Here is a 13,002-nt window from a genome sequence, read left to right on the forward strand (position 1 = left end):
GCAGCTTGGATCCTTCCCCCCTTCCTTTCGTTCGCTTAGCTTAACGCTTCAGTCTCTCCTTTTCCACCCACCCTCGACCTCGACATGGCCGACACCGAGGATGCGGGCACATCGTCCGTCTCCGAGCCCTTAGATCTGGTGCGCCTGTCGCTCGATGAAATCGTCTTCGTCAAGCTGCGCGGCGATCGCGAGCTCAAGGGCCGTCTCCATGTGAGTCCTACGCCTGCACCCCAGCCTCTGGCTACGTGGCTTTTACTGACAGATGATTTTGGGTAGGCATACGATAGCCATTGCAACCTGGTGCTAGGAGATGTTGAGGAGACCATCTACGTGGTGGAGGAAGATGAGAACGAGCAAGAGATCCTCCGGGTACGTCGCTCTATCCATTTACCTCGGTTATAGTACAATCAATTAGGGTGGTACTATAATAGTGCGGAGCTGGGCTAACGCAGGTTGATTGTCTGTAGACCATCAAGAAGCAAGAAGAGATGCTCTTCGTTCGAGGTGCGTTTCGCGATGCCGTTCCCGGTAGAGCCCGGGGCTTGTCATACTGACCCTTCGCGATAGGAGACTCTGTCGTCTTGATTTCTCCTCAGGCATAAGATTTGGGAGGCAATAATAAGTAGGAAGGCGGATCACATCGGATATTCTTGGGGCCACCCCTCACCCAAGCTACGAAATACGAGACCACGAAGACACCAGGCGATGTTACAGGGTTTCCAGGCTATACGAATTTATCTTTTAATGTATTCACGTACTCGGTCATGCTTGGGCCTGCAGGTTTTCTTATATCAGTTATAGAGGCATCAGGAAGGTGTAAGGCGTGTGGTATCATGGCATCATGCCATACTGGCATATGTAGCGATGAAACCAACAGCAGCGACCAGTGTTTCTGGTTTGCAACCTGGCCCAAAACAGTTAATAAAAAAAATTGACTACTGTAGCGGTGACAAGACCATCATCATTCCAGCATAGCCTTAGCTGCATGGAGGGAATGACTGTGCTGAGCCGTATGACTCAATAATTTGCTTGGGGGCCGCACGAGGCGGCGATGACTCGCACTTTCCTATCGATAAAGCTTCCCCGGTTCCCTCCCCGACCCTCGCTGTCCATCTCTTCCCTCCTAGAATATCATTCACAAACCACCTTCTCATTCACCTAATTTGCTCCAGACCCTTTTCTACATCTTTATCCTCTTCTGTTTATTCTTACTCCCCTACCTGATCTCGTATCTATAGATAAAAGTATGATAACACGAATACGTGTCTGAGCGCGCCAGCGGCGATCCATCTTCCACCCGACCGAGTGACGCATCATATCGCAGATCGATAACGTGCCTTTGCTCCGAACTATTTTCTTTTGCCATTGTCTTGATCATCGACCAATATAGCCATCAAAATGGGGACGGCTGGATTAAAGCCTTCGTTGGAAGAACGGCGGAGAGGCGAGATTGTGCGCATCCCCCCCGCGAAGCAATCTGGCATTCCCGCTAACACGTCGCCAACATTTAGGCCCTCAGCGAGTTCGCCGAGTACGCTGAAAAGCAACAGGCCCAGCGATCGGCTCAGTATTTGCCCAGTGATAGCGGCTACGAAACAGCCAGCGCAGCTCCAGTATCTGAAGACCATGCCGAACTGGATATTCTCGACCAGCTAGACCTCACGGATACCCCGAAACCGGTCAAGTTGAAGGAGTTGCTCCTGGGCACTGGTGAACAGCCAGACCATGACATCCAAGTCCTGGCCAACATCCTACAGACGCGCATTGACGAAGGACATGGTGAGACGCTCTTCGACCTAGGTCTTGAAGATGGCGGGGATTCCATGTCCTTTGATCTGAGCCAGTGGAATACAGCCTTACAGCGCTTGCGGGAAGCGGCGGAAACCCTTCCTGCTCACTGTCGGATCCTTGTTACCTACAATGTTGGCGGGCCTGAGGAATCGCGCGTGAAGCATGAGCGATTAAAAGGCTCTTGGGGCAAGCTCTTGATCCGGCAGCCAGCGGGCACCGTGGAGGAGATGGCTGAGATCCGCATGGCAGTAGTTGGCAATGTTGACGCAGGTAAGAGTACCATGCTGGGTGTGCTGGTCAAGGGAAACCTGGATGATGGCCGAGGAAAGGCTCGACTCAACCTGTTCCGCCACAAGCACGAAATCGAGAGCGGCCGGACCAGCTCGGTAGGGATGGAGATAATGGGGTTCGACAGCCGTGGTGACATTGTAAGCAGCGCTCATGGGCGGAAGATGTCCTGGGAAGATATAGGAAGACGTTCCGCCAAAGTAATCTCCTTCTCTGATCTTGCTGGGCATGAACGGTACCTGCGGACTACGGTTTTCGGCATGCTGAGCAGCAGCCCCAACTACTGTTTACTCATGGTCGCAGCTAACAATGGCCTCATTGGCATGAGCAAAGAACACCTGGGTATTGCTGTGGCTTTACACGTGCCGGTCATGGTAATTGTCACCAAGATCGACATTTGCCCACCGCAGATTCTGGAGGAGACCCTTTCCCAGCTCAGCAAACTTCTCAAGTCGCCTGGTTCCCGCAAGATTCCCATTTTTATAAAGGACATGGAAGAAACCATTAACACGGCGACACAGTTTGTGAGCCAGCGGATCTGCCCGATCTTCCAGGTGTCCAATGTCACTGGAGAGAATCTGGACCTTGTGCGGACGTTCCTGAATATCCTTCCTCACCGCGGCCAATACAATGTGAATGCTCCGTTCGAGTTCCTCATCAATGATACGTTCTCCGTGCCCCATGTGGGTACAGTTGTGTCTGGGGTGGCCAAGTCGGGTGTGATACACGCTGGTGATACCGTTTTGGTTGGGCCTGACTCTCTCGGTCAATTCACGACTACCACGATCAAGTCCATTGAGCGCAAGCGTATTCAGGTCAACGCTTGTTTTGCAGGCCAGTCGGGCTCTTTCGCCCTGAAACGTGTCCGACGGAAGGAGGTCCGTAAGGGCATGGTAGTTCTTAAGAAGTTGGACCAGCCCCCGAAAGTCTACAGGGAGTTCGTCGCTGAGGGTGCGTCTACTACCTGTTCCCTTTCTACTTATTCTGTTGTACTGATTGATTAGTCCTGATCATATCTCACGCCACTACGATCAAGCCTCGGTATCAAGCAATGCTGCATGTCGGCGCAGTAAGTCAAACATGCTCGGTCATTGACATTGATCGTCCCTTCATTCGGGGCGGTGACCGTGCGTTGGTTGCGTTCAGATTTGTACAGCGTCCCGAATTCTTGGCCCCCGGGGATCGAGTGCTTTTCCGGGAGGGGAAGACCAAGGGACTAGGGGTTGTTAAAAGTGTGGGATACGATCCCAAGCAGCCTTTGAACCCAGAGGCGAAGAATGCCGCGGAGACGAGCAAACAAGCCTGACCGGTTCCGTGGCTCTCTTACCCGATACATACATACTTTGAGATCGACATCGGCGTCCATATTCGGCTATGAGACCTTCGCAGTTTCTTCTGCGCGAATGTCAGAATGATTCAGATTTGGCACTGATATTGGTCGTAGGGTATTGCATTCTTACTACGAATTTTCATAGTGTGTTTTCATTATTTGCTTGCTTCTGGTGTGCAATTTGTGGTGGCGTTCGAATGAGGGAGACTAAGTATCTACGAGTCACCGTTCCAATTGTGCAGCCCCTAAGGGTCTCTGTCTTTGTCCATAGAATTCTAATTGACTTTGGTCTGCTGCTCCATCTCTTGCATTGTCGGTGCCAGTTGGTCGGTCCAGTGTGCCCCACGTGACAGGTGACGTTCCTTGACGTCACGGGATGGAGTGATGACATCGCGGGTTCTGCGATCGACACTATGCGCTCCTCATATGCTTGTCTGTTTGCGCTGCTTTCGCCTCGTGCCACTGACGTACTATAATGTATTGCTATTCTCTTGCCTTTCTAGAAAAACCGCATCCCGCAGATTAACCAGCCTTTTTGCAATCCCACCCACAGCTCTGACGACACAAGGTTCTTTGATTATCGCCTCCATCCATTCATAAACGAGGCGTCCGGCACCTCTGAAGTAGCTTAAGCTTACATTTCATCCAAATATCACACAATTGATTTCAACCACACATATAAAACATGGAGACCATAAATCGAACCTTCAACAACGCCTCGAATGCTCTGTGGAACGAGGTCCATCCTAACCAAACACCAGATAGCCAATTAAACCAGCAGCATGGCGATGAGCCTCTATCTGGAATCCAAGGCAGAGGAACTGCCACCGATCCTTATGATGCCGGAAACCGTGATGGTAAGAACCTCATCAGGCTCTTCATGCTCTGTCAGAAGAATCACGAACCATTGAATGATCAAGTGAAGCTGACACCAATTAGAACAACCTGGAGCTCCTAGGACAAAGGATAACACCGCTGTCATCCCCGAACCACTTGCGTCTACCGATGCTGATCATGCCCGCAACCCCAAGTCACCTAGCAATGCCGACTTCGGCCCCAAGAATGTTTTCATCAGTGAGCCATCCCAGGGTCAGCAGATGAACTACCCCATAAGAGGTGCTTCCTCTGGTATCAAGCAAGGACAGTCTCAAGCTGCCGTTCCTGAGCAGCGAATCCAGACCTCCGCTTATGGTCAAGGAAGCCATACCTCCGGTATGGGACGCCAGTATACCCAGAAGAGCAGAGACACTGCGGGCTCGTCCTCGGCCACTAGTGGCGCGTATGCCTACTCTGGACAAGGAGTCCGGGACACCACAGATCTTCGTGAAGATGTCTCCGCGGCCAGGGATCAGGGAGTCTCGAGAAAGTCAAACATTTCAGGCTTCGGTCCTACTGGAGCCTATGCATACTCCGGGCGAGACTCTGACCTTCGTGACAATGTCCCTACGTCCAGGGATCAGGGAGTCTCCAGCAAGTCAAACATCTCCGGCCCTACTGGCGCCTATGCCTATTCTGGACAAGGAAATCAGGATGACATGGATGCGCAAGATCAAAAGAGGGTTCCTACATCGATAAAGAAGGATACGGCAAACCAACGGACTTCAAGTGCTGCACAATCTACTCAGCGCATGCCAGATAACGCAGCCAAATCAATGCAGAAGGAGAATGAGTACGGCAGTAAAGCGGTTGCTGGAGGCATGGCTGGAGGTGTGGCTGGGGGCGTCATTGGACAACAGGGAATGAAGAGCAATGCCGACCAAGGAGCTGCTCAGAGCGTCACCGACGATGGTGTCAGAACCCGCTTGATGCAGCAGGATACGACATCTCCTAGCTCAGCGATGGCGGGGGGCTCTGTCGGAAAGCAGAGTGCCTATGGTAACATCGATACGGCACGGGATACCCAACAAGAGAGATTGTCCGCAGCCAAGTCAACTCCATCAGCATCCGAGTCCACTCCCAGTGGAGTAGATTCAGTAAATGCAAGGAGCCAGGTGCCGAATAAAGAAGCTCGGGTTTATCAGGACAAGTCAACGCAAGATGAGAGCGGCGCCGCGGTTGGCTCTGCCCAGAAAGGCAGCGGCGCAGGAATGACCGAAGAAGACGATGTTGACTCCCTGAAGAAAGGCAAAGAGAGCGCAGATGACACCGGGGACAAGCTTCCCAAGAACACCAAAGTCAGCGAGGAAGCTCTGAAAGGCCCTAAGACTCCTGCGAGGGAGCCTTACGAGTTTGAGAAGCGTTTGGATCGCGGGTACAGCCGCTCGAAACCATCAGGTTAGTAAAGCACTGTCTTATCACCCAAGAGAAATGAGTTTGACTAACCATATGTTAGGACCCGATACCAGCAAGAGTTCCAGTGAAGGAGCCGCCGCAGCTGCAGCACAAAAGAACAAGGCCAACGGAAACGGTCACCAGCATCACGGCCCCATTACTCAGTTGAAGGAGAAAGTGTCCAAGGTTCTTCATCACAATGGTAACGGCAACGGCAACGGCACGAAGGCATAAATGAGGTGTCTAATATGATATTATTACGTTAATTGGTTGCCATTTCGAGATTGAACTCTTTCAAGGATTCCACAACTGTATTATTGGATTTGGGGACTGGACACGGTCGGCGCGGTAATGTTTGAAGTTGATTTCCTGATTACATTCCTTATCAAGTTTGGAACACAATATCAGGACGGAAAATGAATGTATCATCATGCTTTTCTTTGGCCAAATGTATTGATATCCTGGGTAGAATGCAACTTATGGTTATTCTACAATCACATCACCTGAATTGGATCACCATTGCACCACTTCCATGCTACACTAAATCCTTCCTGTAGAATTCCCATAACACGTGGGGTCACTCATCCTAGCTAATCGGAGGGCTACCTCGTATATGCGATGATCCTCCGATTGGGCTGCTTCCTGTAACTAAGATAGTGCCGGGTCCTTCGACTACTAGTTGATAGAAGTATTAAGGCCGCGCTGACTCCCCACCCACCATCAACAACATTGTGTCTGCTTCACCATTCATCACTCATCTCAATGTCCTCATCTTCCGGGACTCCCGCTCCAAAACCTCGTCGACGACGTGACAAGCCTCAATTTTCGTGCATTGCATGCCGCCAGCGCAAGTCTCGATGCGATCGACTACAGCCCTGTACCAGCTGCGTCGCACGCGGTCACTCATGCGTCTATGTGGCCCGGAAGCCACCAGCATCCCCATTGCATCCTACGCCCGTTGGAGCACCCGCTGGACTCCATGACCGGCTAGTCCACTTGGAGCGTCTCGTGAAGTCCATGAAGTCCGACGGAGTCAACAATGACGAGGTCCGACAGCTTTCCACCCCGGATGCCACTCCAAGCAGCAGTACTCGACCAGGGCCCGGTGGTAGTGTACTAGATACACAGTCGGATTGCGGCAGCATGCAAATCACCGACTCAGAGCTTCAGTACGTGGCCGGTGAGCACTGGGCGGCCATTCTGGACAGCATTGCCGACCTGAAGGCGCATTGTGATCGGGAAGAACAAGCCAGAATGGCCGAGTCTACCGAAGATATGAGTGTGAAACCATCCCACCGACATGCGTTATTGATCTACGGATGTGAACGGGCTGCCTCACGGGCTGGAATTATCGCCGCATTCCCACCAAAGGCCGCTGTTGACCGGTATATTTCGAAATATTTCAACTATCTCGATCTGGTCGCTTCTGGTGAGAACCCCCTGTCATATCCCGCTATAACAACAGTATCACTGATTCCGGATGATTAGCAGCGGTCCACGGGCCTAGCTTTCTTCAAGAAGTAAGTTGATACAAATCAAACAACATCACCGACCATTCTTCCAATCGTTACTAACAAACACCATAGTACGAATCCTTCTGGACCGACTCCACAAGCACGCCAATAGTATGGATTGGCCTCCTCTTCAGCATGATCTGCCTAGCGGTAATGGCCTCCGACGTAACCGACAGCTCCGAAGAAGAGCAGAAAACGCTCCAACTCGAACTCTACCGCGAAAAGATCGTCCAGTGCCTCCTGATAGGCGAGTACACCAAACCCGGCCCATACGTACTCGAGACCCTAGTCCACTACGTATACATCGAATACGGAATCAACCCGGACGCGAACCGCAACATCTGGTTCCTACTCGGCCTCGAAGTCAACCTCGCCTTGCGAATGGGCTACCATCGCGATCCCAGCCACTTCCCCAATCTTTCCCCACTGCAAGGCGAAATGCGCCGTCGTCTATGGACCACCGTATTAACAAGCGACATCCTCCTATCCAGCCAAATGGGCATGCCGCGAATGATCTCCGACTGGAAATGGGATACCGCCGAGCCACGAAACCTCTTCGATACAGACTTAACCCCATCCCTAAATACCCTTCCCCCCAGCAGACCAGAAACAGAACACACCACTACACTAGAACTCATCGCGCGAAGACGCATGCTCCTAGCCCTAGGCAGTATATCCAACCTAGCAGACGCAGTCCAACCAGCAAGCTACGCAGAAGTAATGCAAGCGGACAAGACCCTCCACGACGCCGTCTCCCACATCCCTCCCCCCCTCCGCTTCAAACCTCTACAAGCGAGCATGACCGATTCCTCACAGGTGATCATGTCCCGACTATTCCTCCAACACCTCCTATACAAGGGGCAAATCATGCTCCATCGTCGATTCCTCAACATACCACCAATCCCATCGCATGAGTTAAACGCAGAAAATCCCAAATTCGCATACTCCCGCACCGCCTGTATCGACGCATCACTCGGCGCGCTACGCATCCAACACATTCTCGACGAGGAGACTTGCAGAGGGGGTCAATTATATGATATGCATTGGCGGATCACGTCTAGTATGACGCATTTGTTTCTGACCGCGACGATGATTCTTTGCTCGTTGGTGCATTGTGGAGGGCCTTTGGATAGGGGAGAGGAGGTGCTGGATGCCCTGAGAACGGCGAGGACTATTTGGTTGCGTCGTGGGTCGACGGCGACTTCGCGCGAGGCGGCGAGGGCAGCGGAGGTGGTTAGTCTTACTCTTGCGCGGGTGGGGGAGTGTGTGGTTGATGGGGATGGTGCGAATGGTAGGGTGAGTTCTGGTGATGGTGATGGTGATTTGGGGGCAGGGGAGGTGGGTCGGAGTGTGGGTGTAGATGGAGGTAAGTTGAATGGTGTGGCTTAGGTTCATGTTTGCTTGCTAATGGGTGATTTGGTGACCAGTTGATGAATGTGTGCTGCCGTCAATTTCAGTGCCAGAAGACGGCGTGGGATTGGATTTTGTGTTCTCCATGGATGATTGGTTGCAGATGCAATGGCCGGATGCGGAGAATTTTGATACTTATTCCCGCTGAGGATATACCAGTTTAGTATGGGGATGTGAAGTGTTTGATTATTGCATTTGACTCTGTGAGTGGTATACCGTGTGGCCACGTTGTTCTGGTAGTAATCACAGGAACCAATTAACTCAGTAAACGCTCCCATATTCCGTATGATGCAAGTAGCTTTGTATCGTGATCATTATCTCTATGTGACTGTATACTAATATCTCTACCGATGATCTACACGCCTGATTGTTAACCGAGGATAGAAATCCTATGTCTTCTCAGTGGCCCTCCTTCTCCGTCTGCTCCTCCTAGAGCTGGTGATCAGCCGTTTCTGGGCAAGCAACACCAAGTAACGCTGCAGCTTGTCGCGCCTGTGGGGGGTCAGTGATGCTAGTTTCTGATGCCAAAGTAAGACTTACATCAAGAAGATGGTTGTGACGAACACAAATGGAACGGCAATCATCCAAAAGTATCTGGAGCTTGAGTTAGTCATTGCTACAGGACGGACTGATAGACATACGCATCGCTATGTTCTATGCCAGCGAAGGAGGTAAAGTTCATGCCAAAGTAGCCCTGATTTACAGTCAGATAAGCAGTCTATACAAGCGAATAAACCCGCACCGTTAGGAAGGTAAGTGGAAGATAGAAGCATGTCACAATGGTGAGTTGCTTCATACTCTCGTTCTGATAAGCGCCTAGATACTGTAAGCCTCAGACAAAATCCCAATGGCATGATTCACACTCACCAATCGTATTGAAGATCAGGTCGATCATATTGTCAGCAGCCCTTCTCATTTGATCATATCCTTCCACTATGGTTATACAATGGTCTAGCGCATCTCCCAAGTATGTATGACACATTGGACTGATGGAAACGCTCGATCCGCTCAGGCTTTTCAGGTTTGGTGTGGCCGTTCCAATGTATGGACTCCAATCATTTGTAGGAGTCGCAGTCCCGACATTCCTCAAAACTCCCAGGCCAGGAGTATGCACAGGGTCGGACCGGTGGTCACGAAGGGCATTGATGACAGTCGCGATTGGTTGCATGCAGTTTCGGAGGATTGCAATTTCTGAAGTGAGGACATACAGGCTTTTGGATTGATCCACGTCTGGATCTGTCAGTACCTCGAGCTCAAGATCACCGATCACATCTTGGTAAGCTGTGGTCACCGGTATGGCCAAGTCTATGATAGCATCCAGAATGGCTTGCACGACCATACTAGCGTCACAAGACTGGCGCAACATCGTCTCCGGGGTGCTGAGACGTCGGACAATTGGACCCTCAATATCATCGGCACTCGTTTCGAAAAAGGAAGTCACCGTATTATCCGCATGTAAGAAAATTGAGACCTGTTCCAGAGTAACACACAGTCCCTTTGCCGCCAGTATAGCATGGCGCTCCATGAAGGCTATCCGGTCCTCGTTCGGGCCACCTCGGTAACGTTGGATGCTACGAGGCGTGAACCTAACATTGGCACCATCATCAATATTAGATGCCTTGGAAGTGGACTTCCTCCTACCTGAGGAAGCATCCTTTCCAGGGTACTGTTCATCAGGGCTGTCCTCGCGGGTTTTCGGCCGGAAAAGGTCTCTCAATGCTTCCAACACAAGTGTTCTTTTAGTAGGCCTTCTCAGGGAAATGCTGCTTGCCGAACTTTTGCGCTCATTCGTCCAGTGTGTATTTTCATCTTCCTCATCCTCAGAATCACTGTCATCTTCTTTGAGTTTTATCAATTTCTGGAGTTTTAGCACAATGTATGCATGATCGGAGTACCAGTCAACTTTGGTGCGATTTGTTGCATTGATCAGGTCCTCGACCGCGAGTCTGTGCAGGCCTTTTTCGTTACCTAAGATTCTTATAGCATCCCAACTGAGTCCGTTGACGTTGATCCATCTGCATTGCACCCAAGGCTCTCTCTCCCGCGCAAGAAACGGCTCAAGGGTATCATTGTCCAGAACATATTGCCTCATTTCATGTTGCGAAAAGTCCACAACAGTGATTTCACTTGTCCCGTGTAGCTCTGCGGGCGTTGAGGCCATCCATTCCGTGCTATAAGCAGGAAGCGGCTGGCTTGGATCAATGCCTGGTTCCGTCCCTGGCTGCCAGTTCGGATCGAGCGCGCCATCTTCGCGATAGTATGAGCGAGCGGTGGTGGAGCGTCGAAGTCGGTTTCGGACAGTTTCACGGGAGTTGAGCCTGGCGGCCGTGGTGAAAGTTTCAGGGGGAGGCGAAGGCGGCACCTTAGACGTTGGAGATATGGGCGGATTGGGGGTCCGGGGATTTGCCTCGATATCAGCTATGTCTTGAGACGACTGCAGTCCCGCTGCCGACTGCGCATGATCTTGCGAGTAGATACTCATGCTTGCGATGTAATCAATGCTGCTCGTGGGTGTAGTAGAGGCACTCAGTAAGGGTGAATCGGTGCCAGCAATGAACGGCACTCGCAAGCATTGACATATGCCATACTGATTCACAGAGGTGGAATAGAAGTAACACAGAGCTGGCAAAGGCTAGTGGATATAAGCTTTTGAATAGGAGAATAGAAGGGAAAGATGGCTAAGACGGAAAGAGCGCTAATCCGTTATTCTCCTCCGCGGGGGAATGACGTCGCCGCGGGACACGGACCCAACTGGTTGTTCCATCGGCAAGGAAATCCGCATTCTTTAAAGATCGACAGATCGTAAAATAACAGAACGCTGCTTAAACCAGAATTGGAAGGGAGAATATGGAGTAGATAAGTTTTCATCTCATTAGTAAATGGACAAGCTACTACTGCACGATCAAGTCTTGGCTTCTGTAAGTTTATTCCTTAAAGCCCGGGCGCGACGGTTTAGTCTATGCAAGAGCCGTGGTATCCTCCGGGCCACGCCCCAGGATTTGTCTTCCACACACACACACACACACACAGAGAGAGAGAGTATGCTAAAGTATGCCGAGAACGCCTAAAACGAGACACTCGCTGTACCGATCTGGTCGGGTCAATACAAATTTCGCCGTGTCACGGCGAATCTTGCCTTGGTCCCCTTTTCCAGGTTCAAGCCAAGGTTTCTAGAATCCACCAAGCTGAAGTCACCGGTGTTATCCCTCATGGATACTTCATAAGAGTAGGGTCTTCAACACAGAGGTAACTGGCCCGATAACCATGATGCGAGGAAGTGAATGGCAGCTATACATTCACTTCCATATCTTCAAGTCGTCACATTTCCCTTCTGTAACCCATAATGCTCCGAAAGCGAGTTGGGAGTTGCTGAATGGGACGGTCATGAACTGATATGCACAATGACTGCTCATTGCGCGGTCTCTGTCCTCTTTCTAGTCGTAAGTTTGATTTGAAGAGGTACGAGATTCCTCTTCGGACCGGGCAAGTCATTGCGCGAGAGGTATTTTCTGCACACAGGGCAAGTGCCCCGGGGCCCTTTTCCAGACATATCCGACCGCTGTGCCTCGCTGAACTTCAAGGTATCCATGATACACTTGTGACAGAAAAGATGTCCTTGATTGAGTCAGCTAGGTAGCCCGCAATATCGCAAAACGAACTTACCACATGCAGTACTGGTAGCATCAACCGGGGTGTCCATGCAAACGGGACACTTGTATGCAAGTAGAACAGACTCGCCTTTGTTATGATCTAGGGACTGCTGTGCGAGGATAACATCTGCTCGTTGTTTGGCTTGTGTCCTTGACACAGGGTCCATATCCTCTGCCGCCGTTAGGTCAACTGCATCCGGGGGCGCATTCTCCTGTCGTCCAGAATGACTGGTACGACGGCGCTTCTTTTGGTGGCCAGAGGCTTCTAGTGCGTCTATGCTTTCGTGAGATAGCCGACGATGAGCGGGGGGTGAGGGTTCTAAGGAAAGGTGACGAGCAGCTGAAGCCCGACGCCTGGGAGATGCGCTATCCATTTTAATCAGTGCTTCGAAAGTCGATTGGATCCGTACTGTCGGGACTAGTGAGGGAGCGAGGGTAAACTCCGTAAGAGCAGCCAGGCGCTGAGAAGTGCTCTGTGGTTGTGGCGATATGTCAAGAGACTAGAAAATCCTGTACCTCGGCGGGTAAATCTTGCTGCTTCATCTCCCAGACAGTACTGAGCAAACTCGCAGCGCAGGTAAGCGAGAAGTGCAGTTAAGGTGACGAGGGGAGGCGAGGCGATCGGAGAAATAGTTGGCGGCTTATCGATGCCCGATAACACTCGGCTGCCTATTGGAGTAGGCGGTGACATTTATCCGGAGAGAGGATAATCCGGGAATCTTCCATCATGACGCTGGGATTATTCCGC

At 51.2% G+C, this 13,002-nt stretch overlaps 4 protein-coding genes across 4 annotated transcripts; 3 read left to right on the forward strand and 1 right to left on the reverse strand.

Moving 5' to 3' along the window:
* Positions 1-84: 84 nt before the first annotated feature.
* Positions 85-3,385, forward strand: BO87DRAFT_314209 (P-loop containing nucleoside triphosphate hydrolase protein; the record flags this gene model as incomplete). Its single annotated transcript, XM_025619646.1, has 7 exons — positions 85-210; positions 277-369; positions 468-544; positions 571-575; positions 1,391-1,452; positions 1,512-3,030; positions 3,084-3,385. The coding sequence occupies 7 exons, from the start codon at positions 85-87 to the stop codon at positions 3,383-3,385; spliced, it is 2,184 nt and encodes a 727-aa protein (XP_025477185.1).
* A 542-nt stretch (positions 3,386-3,927) lies between these two features.
* On the forward strand, positions 3,928-6,005 carry BO87DRAFT_118946 (uncharacterized protein). Its single transcript, XM_025617934.1, has 3 exons — positions 3,928-4,266; positions 4,349-5,683; positions 5,742-6,005. The coding sequence occupies exons 1-3, from the start codon at positions 4,095-4,097 to the stop codon at positions 5,912-5,914; spliced, it is 1,680 nt and encodes a 559-aa protein (XP_025477186.1). The 5' UTR covers positions 3,928-4,094; the 3' UTR covers positions 5,915-6,005.
* A 437-nt stretch (positions 6,006-6,442) lies between these two features.
* On the forward strand, positions 6,443-8,752 carry BO87DRAFT_364141 (putative transcription factor; the record flags this gene model as incomplete). Its single annotated transcript, XM_025621727.1, has 4 exons — positions 6,443-7,109; positions 7,169-7,200; positions 7,267-8,560; positions 8,622-8,752. The coding sequence occupies 4 exons, from the start codon at positions 6,443-6,445 to the stop codon at positions 8,750-8,752; spliced, it is 2,124 nt and encodes a 707-aa protein (XP_025477187.1).
* Positions 8,753-8,920: 168 nt separating this feature from the next.
* BO87DRAFT_364143 (cora family metal ion transporter) lies at positions 8,921-12,861 on the reverse strand. Its single transcript, XM_025621728.1, has 7 exons — positions 12,268-12,861; positions 12,122-12,219; positions 9,472-11,038; positions 9,347-9,420; positions 9,246-9,298; positions 9,145-9,198; positions 8,921-9,096 (listed from the first exon to the last, which is right to left on the reverse strand). Exons 1-7 carry the CDS (start codon positions 12,626-12,628, stop codon positions 8,994-8,996), a joined length of 2,310 nt encoding a protein of 769 aa, XP_025477188.1. The 5' UTR covers positions 12,629-12,861; the 3' UTR covers positions 8,921-8,993.
* Between the last annotated feature and the right edge of the window lie 141 nt (positions 12,862-13,002).

This window comes from Aspergillus neoniger (assembly GCF_003184625.1).
Source record: "Aspergillus neoniger CBS 115656 unplaced genomic scaffold BO87scaffold_27, whole genome shotgun sequence".
NCBI classification, from domain to species: Eukaryota; Fungi; Ascomycota; class Eurotiomycetes; order Eurotiales; family Aspergillaceae; genus Aspergillus; species Aspergillus neoniger.